Here is an 18,448-nt window from a genome sequence, read left to right as displayed (position 1 = left end):
TTCCAAATTAAATTGGATTCTAATTATATATTACACCCTTTTCCCTTGCCCACCCTTTTTGAATTATTATTATTATTATTATTATTTAATTTCGCATTCCATTCAGTGTTTTTTAAAAAATATAACAAAACGGCAAAATATTTATACAATATAAAACAATTTTAAAAACAAAAAAAGTCCACACGCTCACAATAGAAAATACCAAAAATGTCCAGCGATTAATTGACATCTAGGAGTAATATATTTTGGAAAACGATCGTTTAGATTTGTCTATCATTTCCTACACAATCGTTTAGATTTGATCGTACCCAAATCTAATTGATTTTTTTCAAGATTCTTTGTACATGATCGTTTAGATTTAGCAAACAATCGTTTACACTTGACACACTATCGTTTAGATTTGAAACACGATCGTTTAGATTTGATGGGTAGCCAAATCTCAACAATTTTTTTTTCAAGATTATTTGTTACACGATCGTTTAAATTTGAGTAGTCAAATCTCAACGATTTTTTCAAGATTCTTTGTACACGATAGTGTTTATATTTGGAAAATAATTGTTTAGATTTGAAAAACGGTCATTTAGATTTGGGAATGATCGTTAAGATTTGGTCATTTTTAGTACACGATCGTTTACACATTTGACAATTCAATATCTCAACGTTTATTTCATGATGTTAAACAACCAAATAATAGTTTAAAAAAATTGCACAAAGAGAGAAAAAGACGATGAAAAGAAAGAAAAATTGTAGAGGAAAGAATATGGAAAGGAATGGCAAACAAAAGTGTTTTTTAAAAAAGCAAAATAAAAACAAAAAAGGACGGTGAAAAGAAAAAAAATGGAGAAGAAGAGAAGATAAGACGATGAAAAGAAAAAAAATCGCAAAAGAGATAAAAGACAATGATAAGAAAGGGCAAATCTGTAATTTTGTTAAATTATACCTATGTCGGTTTCACATTCTTTCTCATTTTGTTACCTAGGCCATAAATATTTTGCCAGTTTATTAGATTTATGAAAATTTTCCTTCAATTTAACTTAATTTCCAAAATTATTATTTTAATTTTTTGTTGTTCAAAATGCGTATTAAATTTTAGTTTTTAAATTGATTAATTTTCATAAATATAATAAATCGAAAAGATATTTACTGTCCGTTTAACAAAATCAAAAAGCCCATGAGACTATTTTTAAAAAATATTCTAGGTTTGCTATTCCTTTTCCGTCTTTTTTCGCTTTCTCTTCTATGATTTTTTTTCTTTTTCATCATCTTTATTTTCTCCTTCTTCTACCATTTTTCTTTTATATTTTTTGAAATAATGATATTTTTTTCAATCAATCATAAATCTTGTATTATTTGCAAATCTAAACAATCATGTAGCAAAGAATCTTGAAAAAAAATCGTTTAGGTTTGACTACCCAAATCTAAATAATTGTGTACCCAAATCTAAACGAATAAACGATCGTGTAACAAAAAATCTTCGTTTAGATTTGGAACGATCGTGTAGGAAAGAATAGTCAAATCTAATCGACTGTGTATCAAAATAATCTTGAAAAGAAATCGTTTAGATTTGGATAGTAAAATCTAAACAATCGTATAACCAAATATAAACGATCTTGGTACAAGATCGTGTACCAAATATATTAATCTCGTGTTGATGGGAACAATTTTGGTATTTTTTTTATTGTGGGGTTGTAGGCTTTTTTTGTTTTCGAAATTGTTCTATAGAGTATAAATATTTTGTCGTTTTGTTATAATTTTTAAAAAACTCTAACCCTATAAAAATGTGTTAAAAGTTAAACATATTATTTTTGGGAAAATAAAATAGAATAAAAAAGATAGAGGAATTGTCATGAATATATATATAAAAAAACTAAACTAAACTAAACTAAACTATTTACAAAATTTGACAAAAAAAAAACTTAAATCAATCATAGGGAATTTGAGGATTTTGCTATAGTTTGTAAATAATTTTTAATTTCTTTGCTATATTTGAAAATGTACAAATAAAACTAAGATAATTAACTCTAAAATTATAAATACATACATGTGCAATGCTTGTTAAAGATTTCTAGTACTAAAAAAAATGTACCTGAACTTTATAAATTCGGTAAGAAAATGCTCCTAAACTTTTGAAAGTTTTAAAATCCTATTGAGCTTTAAAAAATGTTTTAGTTTTAGATGAAAACCGTTAATATTTTGTTTAAAAAATATTGTTGAGCAAGAAATTTTGACCAATTAAATTATGTCACATCATCACAGCAAACATTGTGATAATTACAATTTGATTGGATTTGAATAATTACGTATTATCATACCCCGATACAATTGGGCCCTAAATATAAAAATTAGGCAAAAAGGTTCATGGGCCCATGTCAATTGCGTAAAACGGACATGATATTTATGTAAGATGTATTTCTAAATACATAAATCATCTTCTTATACATTTTGATCTCATTATTATAATAAAAGAGGTTATAATATTGAGTATTTCTATGCTGAGAGGATCATCATCATCACCCTCTCTCATGTGTTGCAGTCGAAAGGATCATCATCACCATCTTCTTCCATGTGTTGGGGCCGAAAAGATCATCATTTATATCTTCTCCCATGTGTTGGAGTCGATAGGATAATTATTTCCATTTTCGATGTGTTGCAGCCGATCCAATATGTTGGTGTAATTTCGCTTCTCCATCTTCAAGTTCAAGTCAGAATAATAATGAAGCCAAGTGCACTTTCATCTTCAAGCATGGCGTGCTCCACATCATGTTCAAGTGAAAATAATGATAAAGTCAAGTGCCCTTTCATCTTCAATCAAGGTCGTTGTGCTCCATTTTCAAGTTTGTTCAAGTGCTTTATGTCCAAGCTTACCCTTACTTCACTCCCGTATATAAGTTATTAGAAAAAAATCTGTGAGTAAAAAATAAGGTAAAAGGTGAGAAAAAAATATTGAAAAACAAACAAAAAAAACTAATAGAAAAGAAAAAAAATAAAAAATTACAAATTTTACAATATATTTACAACATATAGCAAATTGTATGACTGATAGTCATTGATATGTTATAGTGATAGAAGACTATTATTGATAGAGGTCAAAATTTTGTTATAGCTTGTAAATATTTTAATTTATTTTACTATTTTTAAAAATGTCTCAAACACATGTCTGAATTAGTGTGAATTTTGTTTTCATCATTCTTGGTAATTATAAAGAAGAATAGAAGGTATAACAAATCAGATCTTCAACCTTCTCAACAAACAAATTGTTTAAATTGAGTAGGAATATATGTAATCCTCCTTTGTTTTGTTTTTTTATTTAAAAAAATAAAAAACAACATTCTTTTTAACTCGGATTTTTTTAAAAAAGCAAATTTGTGTCTCTTGTGTGAGTTTTCTTTAATCTTTTATTCAAAATCATAAATCCGTTCAAAAAAAAATGGTAATTTGCAAATTTTCTCAATTTTAATTCTCAATTCTTCCATTAAATTCATAAAAAAAAGGTCATATTTCAAATTATTTTCATTGAAGGAAACAATTGTGAAACAAATTGAAAATTCACCCAACTTCATATAACATTTAATCACACTTATGTCTAAATGCATAAGATGATTAATTTGGCATATTAATTGGAACCAAAAATCAAGAACAAATCAATTGTATTTTTTGTTTCAACTTATCGTTTTCAAGATTCACCCACCTAAACACGTGCACGAATCTCAAAAATGAACATTTGTTGAAGAAAAAAAATTGGCCAATTCAATTCTGTCACATCATCACATCACACCCAACATTGGAATAATATAATTTGGTTGAGTTTAGATAATTAAATTTTATCATATTCATTCTAATTTAGGCCATAAATATAAAAATTGGGCCAAAAAGGATAATGGGCCCAAGCCCAACAAGCAAAGGGCTTTTGCCCACCTAAAGTCCATAGAAATTATCTATAAATAGAGACATTCCTATTCATTTTGGAGACGTTTGGTTGAAGTAAAAATTGATGACCCAAATTTCTAGAAACTCTCAAGACGTGCAAATTTTCATTAACATGCAAATTTTTATTAACATCGAGATCAACATCTTCTGAAAGATTGAAAATTTGGATGATTAAACTTTCACTGGATTCCAGAAAATCAAAACTCAAATTGACTTGCAACTATGACATTTTAAAAGCATCAAATGAGTAAATACTAGAGAATGTATTCACAGTACAAATCCATATACAAAATTTAATTCCACGAATTACATTTCTCCCAAAATCTTGTATGAAAAAAATACCCTTAAGTATTGAAAAGTTTCATGAATACCTCAATCCAATTTTACTAAAATTATGAGCATCCAAAAAAACAAATTAAATTTCAAGTCAAAACATTAAATTTCAGGCTGTTTAATTTCAACAAAGTTCCAAAATAAATAATTTATCTTTAAAACATACTAAAACAATAATGAGTTAAATAAAAAAAATGCATTTCACTGTTAACACACTAAACTATTAACATACAAGTTAGTTAAAATATTTAGTTCTAATATCTATTAGTGTTTCCATTATTCTTTTTATCTTTAATAAAATCAATCTACATTACTAATTAAGGGTGAAGTTAGTGATGTATAACAACTTGCATATTTGTTTTTGAAAACTTTTTTAAGTTTTCCTAATTCTTTGTACATATGAAAAAAAAAGTTTTTCATTCATTTGTAAATTTGAAGGTTACAAATATTGTGTAGTCAACCGTTCTTTATTTTTGTTTTTAATTATTCCTTAACTAAGGGAATCAAAGGTAACTCATATTCAAACAACTCAATTAAATTTTTACAATTGTATGTTACTTAGCTCTTAACTTTTTCTCTCTCTTTATTCACGCTTTCATAACAACCTCCCCTATAAATTCCTTGTGAAGTTCCACATACAAAAGACAACACAGTGAAGTTTCATAGCGAAATAGGAAAGGAAAACTCATAATATTTATCAAGATCAAATGGAAAAGATGAACAACTCGACTCGAGTGCTATTAGTGGTGGTGATGCTATCATTACTTGTAGTAGACTCGTTGGCCTTAGTTCAACCTTCTACGGTAGATGACAATGGCATATCATCAATATGGAGTGATTGGTTAGATGAAGATAGAGCACCTACTCTAGCACCGTGTTTACACATGATGAGGAGTGAAAAATGCCAAGTGGAACTTTATAACTATTACTTCAATATAAGCAAGAAGGAATTGGATCTAAGTTGTTGCGTATATGTCAATTACATGGGCAAGAAATGTGCTGCAGCATTTGAGTTTTGGTTCTCGTTCCCTAGTTTAGAAGCCTTAAAGCCTAATCCAATGAAGGTCTACAACAATTGTTTTAAGAGACTGACTTTTCCAGCACCAACGCCACTTTAAGCCTTACGTTTACCCTATGCTTTTATATTATTTCATCAATAAATGTAAGCTAATAAATGTTTGAGACTAATTTAGCGTCACTTTTGAAGAATCCTCTTTTATTCTTTAGGTAAGATTATTATCATTCGATCTATTTAGGTAAAATTAATTTATAAATGGCTAAATTTAAGATTTATAGAAAATGCAACAACTACAATTGGATAATTAAAAGTATATAAACTAATTTTAGCTTTCGATTATAATTTTCACTACAAATTGGATGTGAGGGATATGAATACTGGATTTTTTTATTTTCACTGCATACAAGTTGAACGACTCTTGTTGCACTTGAACATAATTAAAAAATTAGAATTATCTAAGTTAAATAAAGTTCATTTGATAACATTCTCGGTAAAACTAAGAACTAGAAATTGAAATATGTTCCGTAATTATTTTTGTTTTCGGTTCTTGAAAAACAAAAATAATAAAAAAAAATTGTTTGATAATTATTTCTTGTGTCTTTGTTTATCATCTTTCTCCTACATATCTTCTTCTTTTTTATTTCTATAATTGGCTACCACCTGGGACCGTTGCTACCACCCAATTATGGCCACTCTAAATGTAATGGTAAGTGGGCAACTCTTGGCCATCGCGACTCACCAGCGACTACTACCATCGTGATGATAAACTTTAACAATTCATTTGTCTCTTTTGTCCTTTAATAAAACTCAATAGAGATCATAATGTATGAATAATTTAGTAGGAAAAAATCTTGTTTACATCTTTATTTTATTTCATTTGTCTTTCTTTAGTTCTTGACCCTGGAACGTATTTAGCAGTTCTTTTTTCCTAATGATTCGTATGTTAAAAAAATTTATTTACTCAAAGATTCATATTTTACTTTTTTTTTTTATCAGAATAAAAGAATTTGCTATTAAGTTAATAAGTTTTTGGCTTCCTAATTAATTTAATTAGTCGTGCCAATGCAAAAACATTATCACTCTATTTTTCAGCGCATTCTCCTACTTTTTTTTCTTGCCCTTTTAATATAGAAAATAGAAAACCAAGTGTAAATTAAATGAATTAATAAAAAAATATAGGAAACAAAAATTAATTATTCCTTAAATTTAAAAGTGTATCCCTTAAATTTAAAAGAGTAGTTAATAAATTAAGAAAAACAATAAACCACACTAAATTATGAATTTAATAGTAAAAGTTAGCTTAAATGTCATGAGACTTGGAGAAATTTGAAATATATATATATAATAATATCTAAACAGCTAAACTCAACAAAACTACGTATAAGAAAAACTTTAACTCTAATAAGAGTAAGGGATTAACAACCTCCAACATTTTAATAACTAAATAAATAACAAATTTTGAAAATTCAATCCAAACAATATTGCAAAATAATTAAGTACCAATTAATTTCAAAATATAAAATAAAATAACGAAATAAAAAGTCATATAATAATTTTAAAAACTAACAATCATATGGAATAACCCAACATTGAATCATAATTAAAAAGGTTTAAACATCCCTCAAATCACAACCAACAAACATAATTTGTAATCCAAACTTTGTTAATAAAGAAACTAACAAGTAATAAAGAGAAAATGTAAGAAATCGAACCAAAAGAATTTTATTTAGGTGATTCAAATAAGAAATCTAGAATTTTCATTTGGGAACGGAGTTTTCATAAGGATTGAAGTAAAAGCAATAAATCTTTTTGGAGTTTATATTTCTTCCTACTATCATTGAACAAATTGTTCATGTTCAATGTCGCATTCAACGTCAATCCACAACTAACTAGTTCAAGAAACTAATTAATCTCAATTTAATAAACAAAAATTGCATCATAATTCAAACTAAACTTATTAAATGAACTTTTATTATCTTCGCGATTTTCATGCGTTTTTTATGTTTGCATTAAAATATGAGGTTTCGAGACATTCAAAAGCAATAAAAGACTCTACACTAGTACAAAAGTGGACTACGACGACAGTTATTTACTGTCGCGAACGGATTTCGCGACAGTTATTTTCAGTCATAGAAGCGGGAGTCATGGAAAGGCCTTCGACGACAGTTTTTGAAAATTGTCGCAATAGGTTGTTTTATGACATGAAATAAATGTCGTTAATCAACATTCAACGACATTCAATAACTGTCATAATTTATTTTATGACATTCAATAACTATCATCATTTCTTTATTAACGACAGTTAAATAATTGTCACGAATTCTATTATCGTGACATGTATTAATTGTCATGAATATGTTTTTCGCGACAGTTTTTTTTTGTAAAAATGTCATTGTTTAGTTATTGACGACATTTTTTTCCAGTCAACGATTGTGCAATCGTGACAGTTTTTCGATAACATTAAATGTCATTGTTTTGCCATTGACGACATTTTTTTCCAGTCAAATATAATGCAATCGTGACAGTTTTTTTTTTAAAAAAATTGTCATTGTTTATCTTATGACGACATGTTATTCCTGTCACATATAGAGCAATCGTGACAATTTATTTTGTTAAATAACTGTCATCGTTCTCCAATTTACAACAACTAACTAACTATCACATTTCTCAATTTCCTATAGTTTTATTCTGTTCTCCATGCAGCTCCACCATTACACGAACCATTAGAATGACAATAATGTAGCTGAGAATGACAAATTTGAAATTATACAAGTTTCACACCAATGTACAAGAAAATAGCCAACACTTTAATATATATACACTATAATACGATTTATAATATTTGTACATCTTAATACAAGTTTCAGTAATCCACATGTACGAAATACTAACCCTTAATCAAAAAATATCTTAAATAGCATTCGAATATATTTGACTGGACCAACTGAGAATGTTCGTTTTCTGGAAATGATATTTGAAACAAAACTCATGAACTTGTCGACTCCAGTTGAACCTACAAAGAATCCATAACACATACGTACAGTCAATGAATAACTAAATCAACGTCTCAACAAAATACATAACACAAACAAGAACTTCAACACTTGATTCCATGAAATGAAAAGAGAAGACCATGAGGACTATATTAGGCAAACACAGCAAAACAAAAACATACTGCTACTCTTTCTCTCTAGAATACACATACCAAAAACATACCCAGCTCACTCTTTCTCTCTAGAATACACATACCAAAAACATACCCAGCTCACTCTCCCATTCTCTATTCATTTTACTACCCCACTCATGGTGGTCCCTCTTCAAATCTGATAATGAAAATGAAGTTCCTAAGAAGAGGAGAAAGAGATCAAGGAGAAGAAGAACGTCCAACCAAATGGCCACTGCAAATTGAACAACTTCTTGGGTTGTTCCTAGTCCTTAGAACAAAACAGCCTACGACAATACATGTACGACAATTTGTAATCCTTAGAGTTAAACAGTTTGTATTATGCAATCATCGCCAATAAAGATGAACTATGAATATCTTCCCCACATATCATCAGCTGTAGTCAGAATTTACAATCAATTGACTAAATAGCTCTAAAATAGAATAGTATTACAAAGTAAGCAAATAAAATAACATACCAAATGAACATGAGACTATAAATGTTACCTTATAGGAAAATTTTCATAGCATTGGAGTGTCGATTTCTTGTCTTTAGATACTCCATAAAGAGTAAGCACAATGGCTAAATTCTCAATTGGAGATACCAAAACTAAAGTCTATCCCCTTAAGGTAAAGTCATTCTCATTAGTAGACATAACCAAATACAATCAACCAACTTCAGAAGTAACCATTTGATTTCTTGTCAATAAACTAAGGTTTTCAACTATTAGGAAATCAGATACTTAGATTTAAAATAATTTACATACATACCAAAACTAATGGACGTCCACTTCTAATATGAACCTTTATTTATCCTTGAACACTTCTGTGAGGAGCAACAGTTACTGTGTAAGAATAAGATAGCTTAGTCCATGAGAGAAAAACCGGAGTTAAATTTCTCTTCTAACTTTCAAGCATCTAAGGAAAAATTTAGCTAACTTGCATTCATCTCCATAGAGCACTATGATATAAGATAATTCTATTGACACATAATTTAATGAGTCATCTCATGAGGATAAAGAACATTAACATAAAAGGAAAAAATAAAAAGTAAATCAATTGTTAAAGTAATACATACTTCGAAAGAGTGGTTGATCAGATGAGCAATGCTTCCAGCCCTTGTAGCATCAATTATTCGTTCATCATCAATTCCAAACATGTAAGTGCCAGCACCGTAAAATAACTGGAACACATTAACTTTTCTCGGTCCAATTCCATTACAGTGGAAGAGGAAAATCCAAAATCTACTAGAGGATGCACAGAGGAATGCTTCTAAATTTACCAAATTCAGTAAACTCACAATTCACTTCTGTCCAGAGAACCATTTTATTTAAGCAACCGAACGTTTATTGAAAAAATAAAAGAACCAAGGGCAAACAAAACTCTATTCATAACAGAAATACCAAAACCAAATTGCAATAATAATAATAAAAAGACATACAACAGAAATACCAAAACCAAATTGCAATAAGAAAAACAAAAAAAAGACGTAATACTCATAAAAAGGAGTCAATGACTAATCACATAAAACAATCTAATAAAAAAGAACAAGATCATTATCACAATTACAAAAAGTCCTAGTGATCAATGCCCAAACTGAATAATTAAACCTCTTGATGCAGCAGGTTGGAGTACCATGCCAAATCCATTCTGGAACAAGAGAAATCTCATTCCTTAGAGATGAGAAAAAGCTCTCCAAGAACAACGTTCTATATTGGAAAGATATTCAAGAGGTTCAAATACACTCTAAATTGGCTATCTATAGCCTTACAGGAAAATAAGACAATTAACCAATTAACTAAAATATACTAATTATCCTTATCACCTCTCTAGCTTACTTTTTGCATTATGTTCCTATGTCTTTTTTTTGTGCTATGTTGCTCTTTTTCACTTCTTTGAACATTGGTCTTTTTTTTCATTCTCTTAATGTAAAGTCCCGTCTCTTTTTTTTTTTTCCAAAAAAACTCTCTAACTCCCTAGCCTCCCCTCTAAATTTCTCCACATAATAGCGAAGAAGTTTGCTTGCCACAACCTAGCCAAGTCTTTCCCTTTCCTTCAATCTAAAAGAGAAGCTCAACAAATAGGAAGACTATCAACTAGATCATTGTAAAGTTAACTATGATCAAACGTATTGTAGATGTTCAGTATATGGTTCCGACAACCCTTAAGGAGATAAATCCTCAAAGCGATTCTTGGTGTTAAACTAAATTTTTTTAAAGAATTTTTTCGGGAATGAATGGAATCAATAAGTGAACTGGTATTATCTTTAATAAATCCAAAGTAAACCAAACTTGCAAAAAATGTGACTTTTGAGAAAATAAATATACATCAACTATCTTCAATCACTTAAGAGCTCTAAAAATGAACGTAATTCCGCAACTTGATTCTATCTTTTCACTCATGAAACGCGAAAGTACTATAACAACCTTGTAAACTCAGGTATAAGGATGTGTAATATATGAATGGCATTCTTTCAAAGGAATAAAAAAGCCCATATGAATATATCTTGGATGAAATCATTTTTCAAGATGCAGTCTTTTGACGTCCATTAAAGAGATACTTACCTTGGAGAATATATCACGGTTGCGCAAGTTGGATGTAGAGAATGAAAGATGCCATTAGAAGAGGAGAAAAAATAGGAAGAAGAAACGAATTAGATGGCTATAAGTTACATGAAGTTAAGAATAAGCAACGAAGGAGGAAGCAACCATGGCTACATCTACAACAAATCCAACATGTATACTCCAGAAGATAATACAACCCCATTGGAAACAGCAACATAGAATAGAGAGGGTTGTCGAAAACAAAATTGGAAGAGGGCGACGGTGGCTGCTGAAAATCCGTCACCTGGAGGTGGGCGCTACACACTGGCATTCAATGACTAAAATCAAAATCCCTTACACACCCCTTCCCCTAAAGAAAAAATCAAAGTTCAAGGACCCTATTAAAACGATTTTGAAGTTCAACGTCCTTTTAAAGACACAAAACAGAATTCAAAACCATAATTAAACAATATATAGAGTTATCAAATTCCCTTTCACACACTACCATTACTAAGAAAAAACAACAAACAAGAAACAGGCCAATCCTTATTAACCCAATCATACTTTAGCGTAATCGTACACCCAATCTAAACGAGAATCACAAGTTCATATCTATATCTCATACCAACACAATCTACAATCTTTGTCCTGTCAACATACACACACTTATATATATCTTCCATGACATTCACGATATACATTCGACGTTATGTCTACTTCAATTCACATGCATTCATATATATTTTCAGTCAAACCACAGTATACATTCAACACACATACAGTTCACAATCACAATTGAGTCCAGTAGAAAATCCCTTACCTCGATTTCTATGCAAATTCTTCAATCGACTAAATCCAATGAATCAAATCCGAAATATTGGCGAACTGAACCCTCAACAATTCACAATTTGGTTGTGAATTTAAGGGAGCCCAAGGTTACTCCCAACACTCAACGCACGACTGTCGAACTCGCAGCAAAATCCTAAGTGTGGGTCGGTCAGCGGTCGGCTAAAGAAGACGTGGCCGGAGAATCGCGCGCAGTGCAGCGGTTGGAACGAAGGTTGCGCGGCTGGCTTCACGGCGGTTGTGAGCGGCGAACGTGGCGGTTACTGGTTCACACGGCGGCTCGGGCTTCGACGAAGACAGAACCGGCGATGGAGACGGCAGATCGGCGCGCGGACGACTGCTGCAAGGTTGCTTCGCGAACCGGAGATGGAGACGGCAGATCGCGGGCTACGGCTGGGCTGCGGCGGAAGAAAACGGAAGAGAAAGACGGCTGGCTGCGGCTGGGCTGCGGCGGGAAGGAAACGGAAGGGAAGGGAGAAGGAGACGGTGGAGTCGTCGCGGCGTACGGGAGGAAGGAGAAGAGGCGCGGCGGTTGCGGCTGGGGAGAAGGGGAAGGACGCACGGGGAGGAAGAAGGAAATAGGGAAAAGAAAGAAAAAGGAAAAAGAAAAAAAAGGAAAAAGAAAAAAATTTTAACCCTAACATTCTATGACAGTTAATAACTGTCGCGAAAAGTGTTTTCCGAAAAATTCCGTCTTTTCCCGCCAAAAACGCGAAATTTTATATTTCGTGACAGTTTTTTTTTCATTCCATTCATTTTTTGAGATATATAACTGTCATTGTAGAGTAGTTTTCTTCTAGTGCTATCTTAATAATGGTTAATTAATTGAATTCAAATTAGATAATTTAGAAAAAGATTGAAAGTAAAGACACGTTTAAAATAAAATCAAGAATTTTCAATTAATGTTGTTTAAAAAAAAACCATGAATCAGGAATTTTCAATTAATGTTGTTTAAAGAAAAACCATGATTAGAGCCATTAGAGATCAAAGAAAGTTACGTGCTCTCAAGATTGATGAAGTGAACTTATACAAAAACAAGATTAGAATTCAGTCTTTAATTGAAATTCAATTCATTTAAAACATAATTCTCAAAAAGGGTTAACTAAAAATTCATTTCCAAGACATTAACGTACCTTTAAATCTTCATTGACCTTGGAGTAGCTTCAAGAACAAATTGGAACACAAAAGTCATCTTCAAAGAATTGGAAGAGAGAATCGATGAATTTGGGAGAGAAATTTACAAAATGAAACACCCTAACTAATGTCAATTTGTAACATTGTGGCACTGTGGCTAGACATTGTGATGCTTCATATAGACACGAGACACTTCGCTTTGCATTGTGGTGTTGTTGAGTTTAAGAGTTCTCAGGTCTAAACGTGGCATGACGCCACTAATCTTCGTTTGACCTATTTTCAGCAGTTTTAGCTTGGACTTGAGTTGCTTTTCTTTCGTTGGACTCCTTAGCATCTCTAGATCAATATTTTGTAGAAAATAATAGAATTAATCATAAGTATGACTCTAGCTTGGGACCTGAGTATATATTGGTATTTAAAAATGTTTATTATAGATAAAATCTATGAAAAAATACATTGTTATAATGTATAGCTTTTATTTAAAAGTATGACCAACATTTATATTTGTTAGAAAAAATGCTATCATGAACAATCAATAACTTTTTATGTTTGCTACAAAAAGTTTTTCATGGCTTTAACAAAGCACGGTCATACATTATCTAAATAAAAATTGTTTTTATAACCTTTCTAAAACTCTATCGAAAGGCATACTTTTTTTTAAACTTTTATAAAATGTTATTATAAATTCAAACTTTTAATCCTGAGTTGTCATGACTTTTGGTAAAATGCTATAAAATATCTATGATAGCATCTTTTATGAGCTATCGTAGATTGTTTTTCCTATAGTATAACTCCTGAGGACAACACTAACTTGAACTTGCTTAGACAAACTGAACGACTAACAGTGATATAAGCTCAGCTCTAAGATCACGATCATTATCAAGGAAATGAAAACATTTTGAAAGAATAGCTTTCTCTAGTGTCCAAATTTTGAAAGAATAACGTTAGAAAAACAATTTTCTTTTTCGAAACGGTCTAAATTTACAAAACAAAACTTCAAATGGTTAAGTGTCAATTGCCCGGTGAGATTCTCAATATTTCCAAAATTTTAGTCAACTTTCTCCCTCTCCTAATTTTCGTTTCAAATTTCATCTCTATACAAGAAAAATAGAATAATTATAATGGATAGAAATTTTGGAGATAATAATTAAGTATATAACAATATTTTAAAAAATTTATAATTATAATAAAGTTTATTAGGGATAGACTTCTATCGTCCAATATTTATAATATGGTCTATGAGTGTGGTAGACCTTTATCAATAATAAACTTGGGCAGATTTTACTATATTTATAATTTTTTAAAATCTTACATTAATACTTTGAATTTTTGCATTTAATTTTTATATTTGCAATTGTCAATAAAAAAATTAGGTAACATATGGTATAAAATTGGAATGGTTACGTAATATTTGGAAATTTTTAGAATCTCGATGTTAATATTGCCTAGATTTCATCGAGAAAGTAAAAAAAAAATTGATAACCTTAAAAAAATTAAATTTTTGTGTAAATTTGAATGGTCGATCTCAACCAAGATGTACCAAGAAAAGCTAGTTTAATAGGTTTTCAAAAAAACATAAATAGAATTTTCTTTTAACAACTTTCTAAATATATTTTTTTATAAAAGATAGTTGTAAATATAGCTATTAGATTTAAAATAATTAAGTATATAATAATATTTTAAAAAATAATAAATATAGTCAAACCTATCAAAGTTGATCAATGATAGGAGTTTATTAACGTTAAAGCATGTAACAAATATTGGTCTTCCACTCGTGAATGATATTAAATCTAAATTTTAAAAATATTGGTATATGATTTTAGTAAAGATGGGAGGCGAAGAAAAAGAAAGGGTGGGCATGGATGGGAATATTGTTGGGCCAAGCCCATTGTAATTGGACTAAGTTTGGGGTCCGGCCTTTATCCACATTGTTGAAGCGGGATGAAGAAGATAAGGTAGGTATTGAAACTGATAGCAGAAGGCGCTGGGAGTGTGAGTTGAATCGTAATCCAGTTTGTGTTCGTAATGTGCTGATCCTGAATTTGAAACAGACGAGATTATGGCGCAAACTTCAGCAATCCCACTTGCTCATTCACTCTCCCTCATCTCCAATTCTCGGAACTTCAATCCTCTTTCTAACACTCTCTCCTTCCCCATTTCAAACCCTCAGGTAATTCTTTCTCTTCAATTTTACCCTCTTCTTCCTTTCAGTTTCTTCTGTTCTACAATTTCCATTTTCTTCTGCATTTTTTAGGATGTGCAGGGGCTTTACCCACTCCAAGCTTGTTTTTGTCTTCTCTTTATTCTTGCTCCCTCTCCCTCCCTTTGCATCTCTACTACTATCTATTGCAGCTTCATTTCTTTGAAACTATTCTTACACAACATACTTTACTCTCTGCACTTTTTTCTGTATTACACCACTACGCTTTATCTCTATTTGGAATTAATTTATCTCTATCTTTGTTGAACAATGTGATGAAACAAAACTTCTGCATTTCCTTTCCCTCAATTCCATTCTTAATATTTATCCCACTCACTTTCTGTTTCTCTCGCTCCGTCTGTGCATGATTGACTTTAAGGATTAAGCATTTATATAATTGGACTCAAAGAAGAGATTCAGTGGATTAGTGACTGCACCTTAATGGATTACAATTTGATGCTTGTTTCGTTAGCTTAGGAGTTTTTGTTTTGATTGATATTCGATAAACAAGGGTTCCATCTCAATACGAATCGGTAAGGAGAGAAATAACTCACCTTATCTTAGAACTGTGAGAGGTTACATAGTTTTTTGAAAGTGGGATTTTTGAAATTCCCCGTAAGATGGTATCTCTTTTAATATCTCTTTTGAGTTCACATTCTTGATCAAATCACAATTAATTTGATATTCAATCTCAAAACCAATCAACAACCAAAGGATTAACTCACTCATCTACTCGTGGGACCTTCTACAAATTTCAAGGCCACAAGTACCAAAGAATGATGGGTTGATGCATGTAACTTTAGAATAACCTACCAGTTGAAGCTATTTGGGTGATTGGCGGTTTAACAGTATTCATGTTCTTCTTGAATGGTCCGTCATTTTTCTTTCTTCAGGTTCGTGGTCTTCAAATCAAGTGTGTACGTGTTGGAGGAGTTGAGATACCGAACAACAAGCGAGTTCAATACTCCCTTCAATATGTACACGGTATCGGTCGCAACAATGCTAAGAAAATACTGTTTGATCTAAACGTGGAGAATAAGATAACCAAGGACTTATCTGAGGAAGAACTAATATCTATCAGAGATGAGGTTTCCAAGTACATGATTGAAGGAGATCTGGTCTCTCACTCTCTTTCTCTACTTGTGTGATTTTGTTAAAATTACAAAAGTCGGTTCTCTCTTTACTTACAAATGCGATTGTTTGTTTTGCAGAGGCGTTTCAATGCACTTGCCATAAGGAGATTGAAAGAAATTCAGTGTTATCGAGGGATTCGACACATTCAGGGGTTGCCTTGCAGAGGGCAGCGAACGAAAAACAATTGCAGAACCTTGAAGGGTAAGAAGATTGCTATTGCAGGAAAGAAGAAGGCTCCTCGTTGATGTCCGAGTAAATCTCTTTTAAAATCTTTGAGATGTATTGTTTTTTAACTCTTGAAATTGCATCTAATTTCCTCATGGGAATATAGTTTCTTGCAAACACTCTGTTATGTTATTGCTGTGCCATATTCTACTTCACAGATGTGCTCACCTTCTTTGACAAATGCTCAATGTTCCATATATGAGTGGTGTTATCTTAACTGATCCATTTAGTTATGTACGCAACTTACCAAATTATTAAGTATGGATACAAAGATTATACAGATATGTTTACAAAATCTCTCTTTAAACCGAACTTTTATGATTGTTATTAGAAAAACACTGTCGTAACTGCACGCTGGTCTCAAGTAAGGCGAATAAATATCATCCGCAAATTTCTAGATACTAATTTACCATACTTGGTTCAAATACTCATTTTGCCACCATATCTTTGCTTTTTCTTGTACTAATAGGTTAGAAGTTCAAATCTTTTGACTTTACTTGTTATTAAATTAAAATAATAATAATAATAAGTCTTGCATTTAGGATTTAAGAAATAGTTTTTAATGGTTTTGTGCTTGAATGGTTAGTTAATCCAATGAAAAGATGGTATGGTGACCAAATTCCTTTACTAGACTTAGTTGGCATGTAATTGGTTTCGATCTTTACAAGAAGTTTGAGTTTAGTTTCCATTTGGTCTCTAAGATTCAAAAATGAAATTTTAGTCTCAAGTTGAAAAGATTCTTCTAAATATCATTGAGTTAACTTGACGGTTAGATGACTAATGAAAAAGTAGAAAAGTGGCACGTTGAATTGACAATTTAAATGAGGTGAATTTACTTAATAATTCATTATTATTATTTGTAATGAGATGCTGTTTTTGGTTCTTTTATTGTCTACCTCTTTTAACACTTAGTTTTAAACAACTTTAGCGTTGGGTGATAAGTACAAAAGATAAGATACAACGTAGATAAAGAGATAACTTACATTCTTTAGTGTGACTCAACACTATACATAGATTTTTCAAAGTATAATTAAATTCATTTTCTTACTTCACATAAATGAAACAAAGTATGATCTTCACATCCTTCTTCTTCTTGGCATTCAACACATGTTTCTTCCTTGCCAGCTACCTTATCACATTGTTTACCTTAACACGATAGAGCTTAAACTCAAACATTTCTCTTCGCATCGCTAACTCTTCTCTCATCCTTCCTTGCTAGATGCCCCATATCTAAAACAACTTCCCAACAAGGTTTTGGCCTCTGTCACAAAACTCCCTTTTTTTGAATCAAGGGCTCGCCACTAGAATACAAATACGTGCATTGTACTTAAACAAAATTATTGAACAAAATTATTCTAAACGATTGCAAATAATCTATACCGTATATAAAAGTGGCTGTAGGTAGACTTTTTTTCTCTCCATTTTGCCATTTTTAAAACTTATTTACTTATTACAACTTTGGTTTTATTGTAATTGCCATTTCATTTTAATTTTATTGTATTTACGATTAAATAGTGCAATCTCTTCCATTATATTAAGAAAAACCTAATTATTAATTATTTAATAATAAAAAAAATAAGTAGAAAGGTTAGAAAATGAAATACATTAAGTTTTTTTATTTGAATTTCTCAATATTGATTAAATAATTAATGATTTTACATTTAATTATATTAATAACGAAATTTTAAGAGTTATGCACATTTAAATTAATAAAAATAATATTTAAAATGGGTGGTATAAAGTTAATAAAAAGAGAAAATAAAAGGTAGAAAGGTTAGAGGATGAAATACTAGAATGTAGAAAGTTTTTTTTTTAAAAAAAATTCAATTTATAAATAATTAATAATTTTACATTTAATATATATTTAGTAACGGAATTTCAAAGAGTTGTGCAATCTCTCCAACTCCTAACTATATAAAGGATTA

At 30.7% G+C, this 18,448-nt stretch overlaps 1 protein-coding gene and 1 long non-coding RNA gene across 3 annotated transcripts; one reads left to right on the top strand and one right to left on the bottom strand.

Moving 5' to 3' along the window:
• Positions 1 to 8,491: 8,491 nt before the first annotated feature.
• Positions 8,492 to 12,037, bottom strand: LOC116402063. Of its 2 annotated transcripts, XR_004214420.1 has the most exons (4): positions 11,805 to 12,037; positions 9,520 to 11,354; positions 8,949 to 9,286; positions 8,493 to 8,838 (listed from the first exon to the last, which is right to left on the bottom strand). It is a non-coding gene; the product is annotated as an uncharacterized LOC116402063 (long non-coding RNA). The 2 variants fall into 2 exon arrangements; XR_004214419.1 differs by lacking the exon at positions 11,805 to 12,037 and having other exon boundaries at positions 8,492 to 8,838; positions 9,520 to 11,791.
• A 2,839-nt stretch (positions 12,038 to 14,876) lies between these two features.
• Positions 14,877 to 16,765, top strand: LOC101219715 (30S ribosomal protein S13, chloroplastic). Its single transcript, XM_004140279.3, has 3 exons — positions 14,877 to 15,134; positions 16,058 to 16,282; positions 16,376 to 16,765. Exons 1-3 carry the CDS (start codon positions 15,024 to 15,026, stop codon positions 16,541 to 16,543), a joined length of 504 nt encoding a protein of 167 aa, XP_004140327.1. The 5' UTR covers positions 14,877 to 15,023; the 3' UTR covers positions 16,544 to 16,765.
• The last annotated feature ends 1,683 nt before the right edge of the window (positions 16,766 to 18,448 follow it).

This window comes from Cucumis sativus, chromosome 2, assembly GCF_000004075.3.
Source record: "Cucumis sativus cultivar 9930 chromosome 2, Cucumber_9930_V3, whole genome shotgun sequence".
Lineage (NCBI taxonomy): Eukaryota > Viridiplantae > Streptophyta > Magnoliopsida > Cucurbitales > Cucurbitaceae > Cucumis > Cucumis sativus.
The sequence above is the reverse complement of the archived record's forward strand: the minus strand, read 5'-3'. Positions and strand labels throughout refer to the sequence as shown.

Bases quoted from the DNA above. Each gene is read 5' to 3' on its own strand.
- LOC101219715 (XM_004140279.3), top strand. From the start codon at position 15,024: ATGGCGCAAACTTCAGCAATCCCACTTGCTCATTCACTCTCCCTCATC. The intron at 15,135-16,057 runs GTAATTCTTTCT...TTCTTTCTTCAG, and splicing joins TCCCCATTTCAAACCCTCAG to GTTCGTGGTCTTCAAATCAA. The intron at 16,283-16,375 runs GTCTCTCACTCT...TTTGTTTTGCAG, and splicing joins ACATGATTGAAGGAGATCTG to AGGCGTTTCAATGCACTTGC.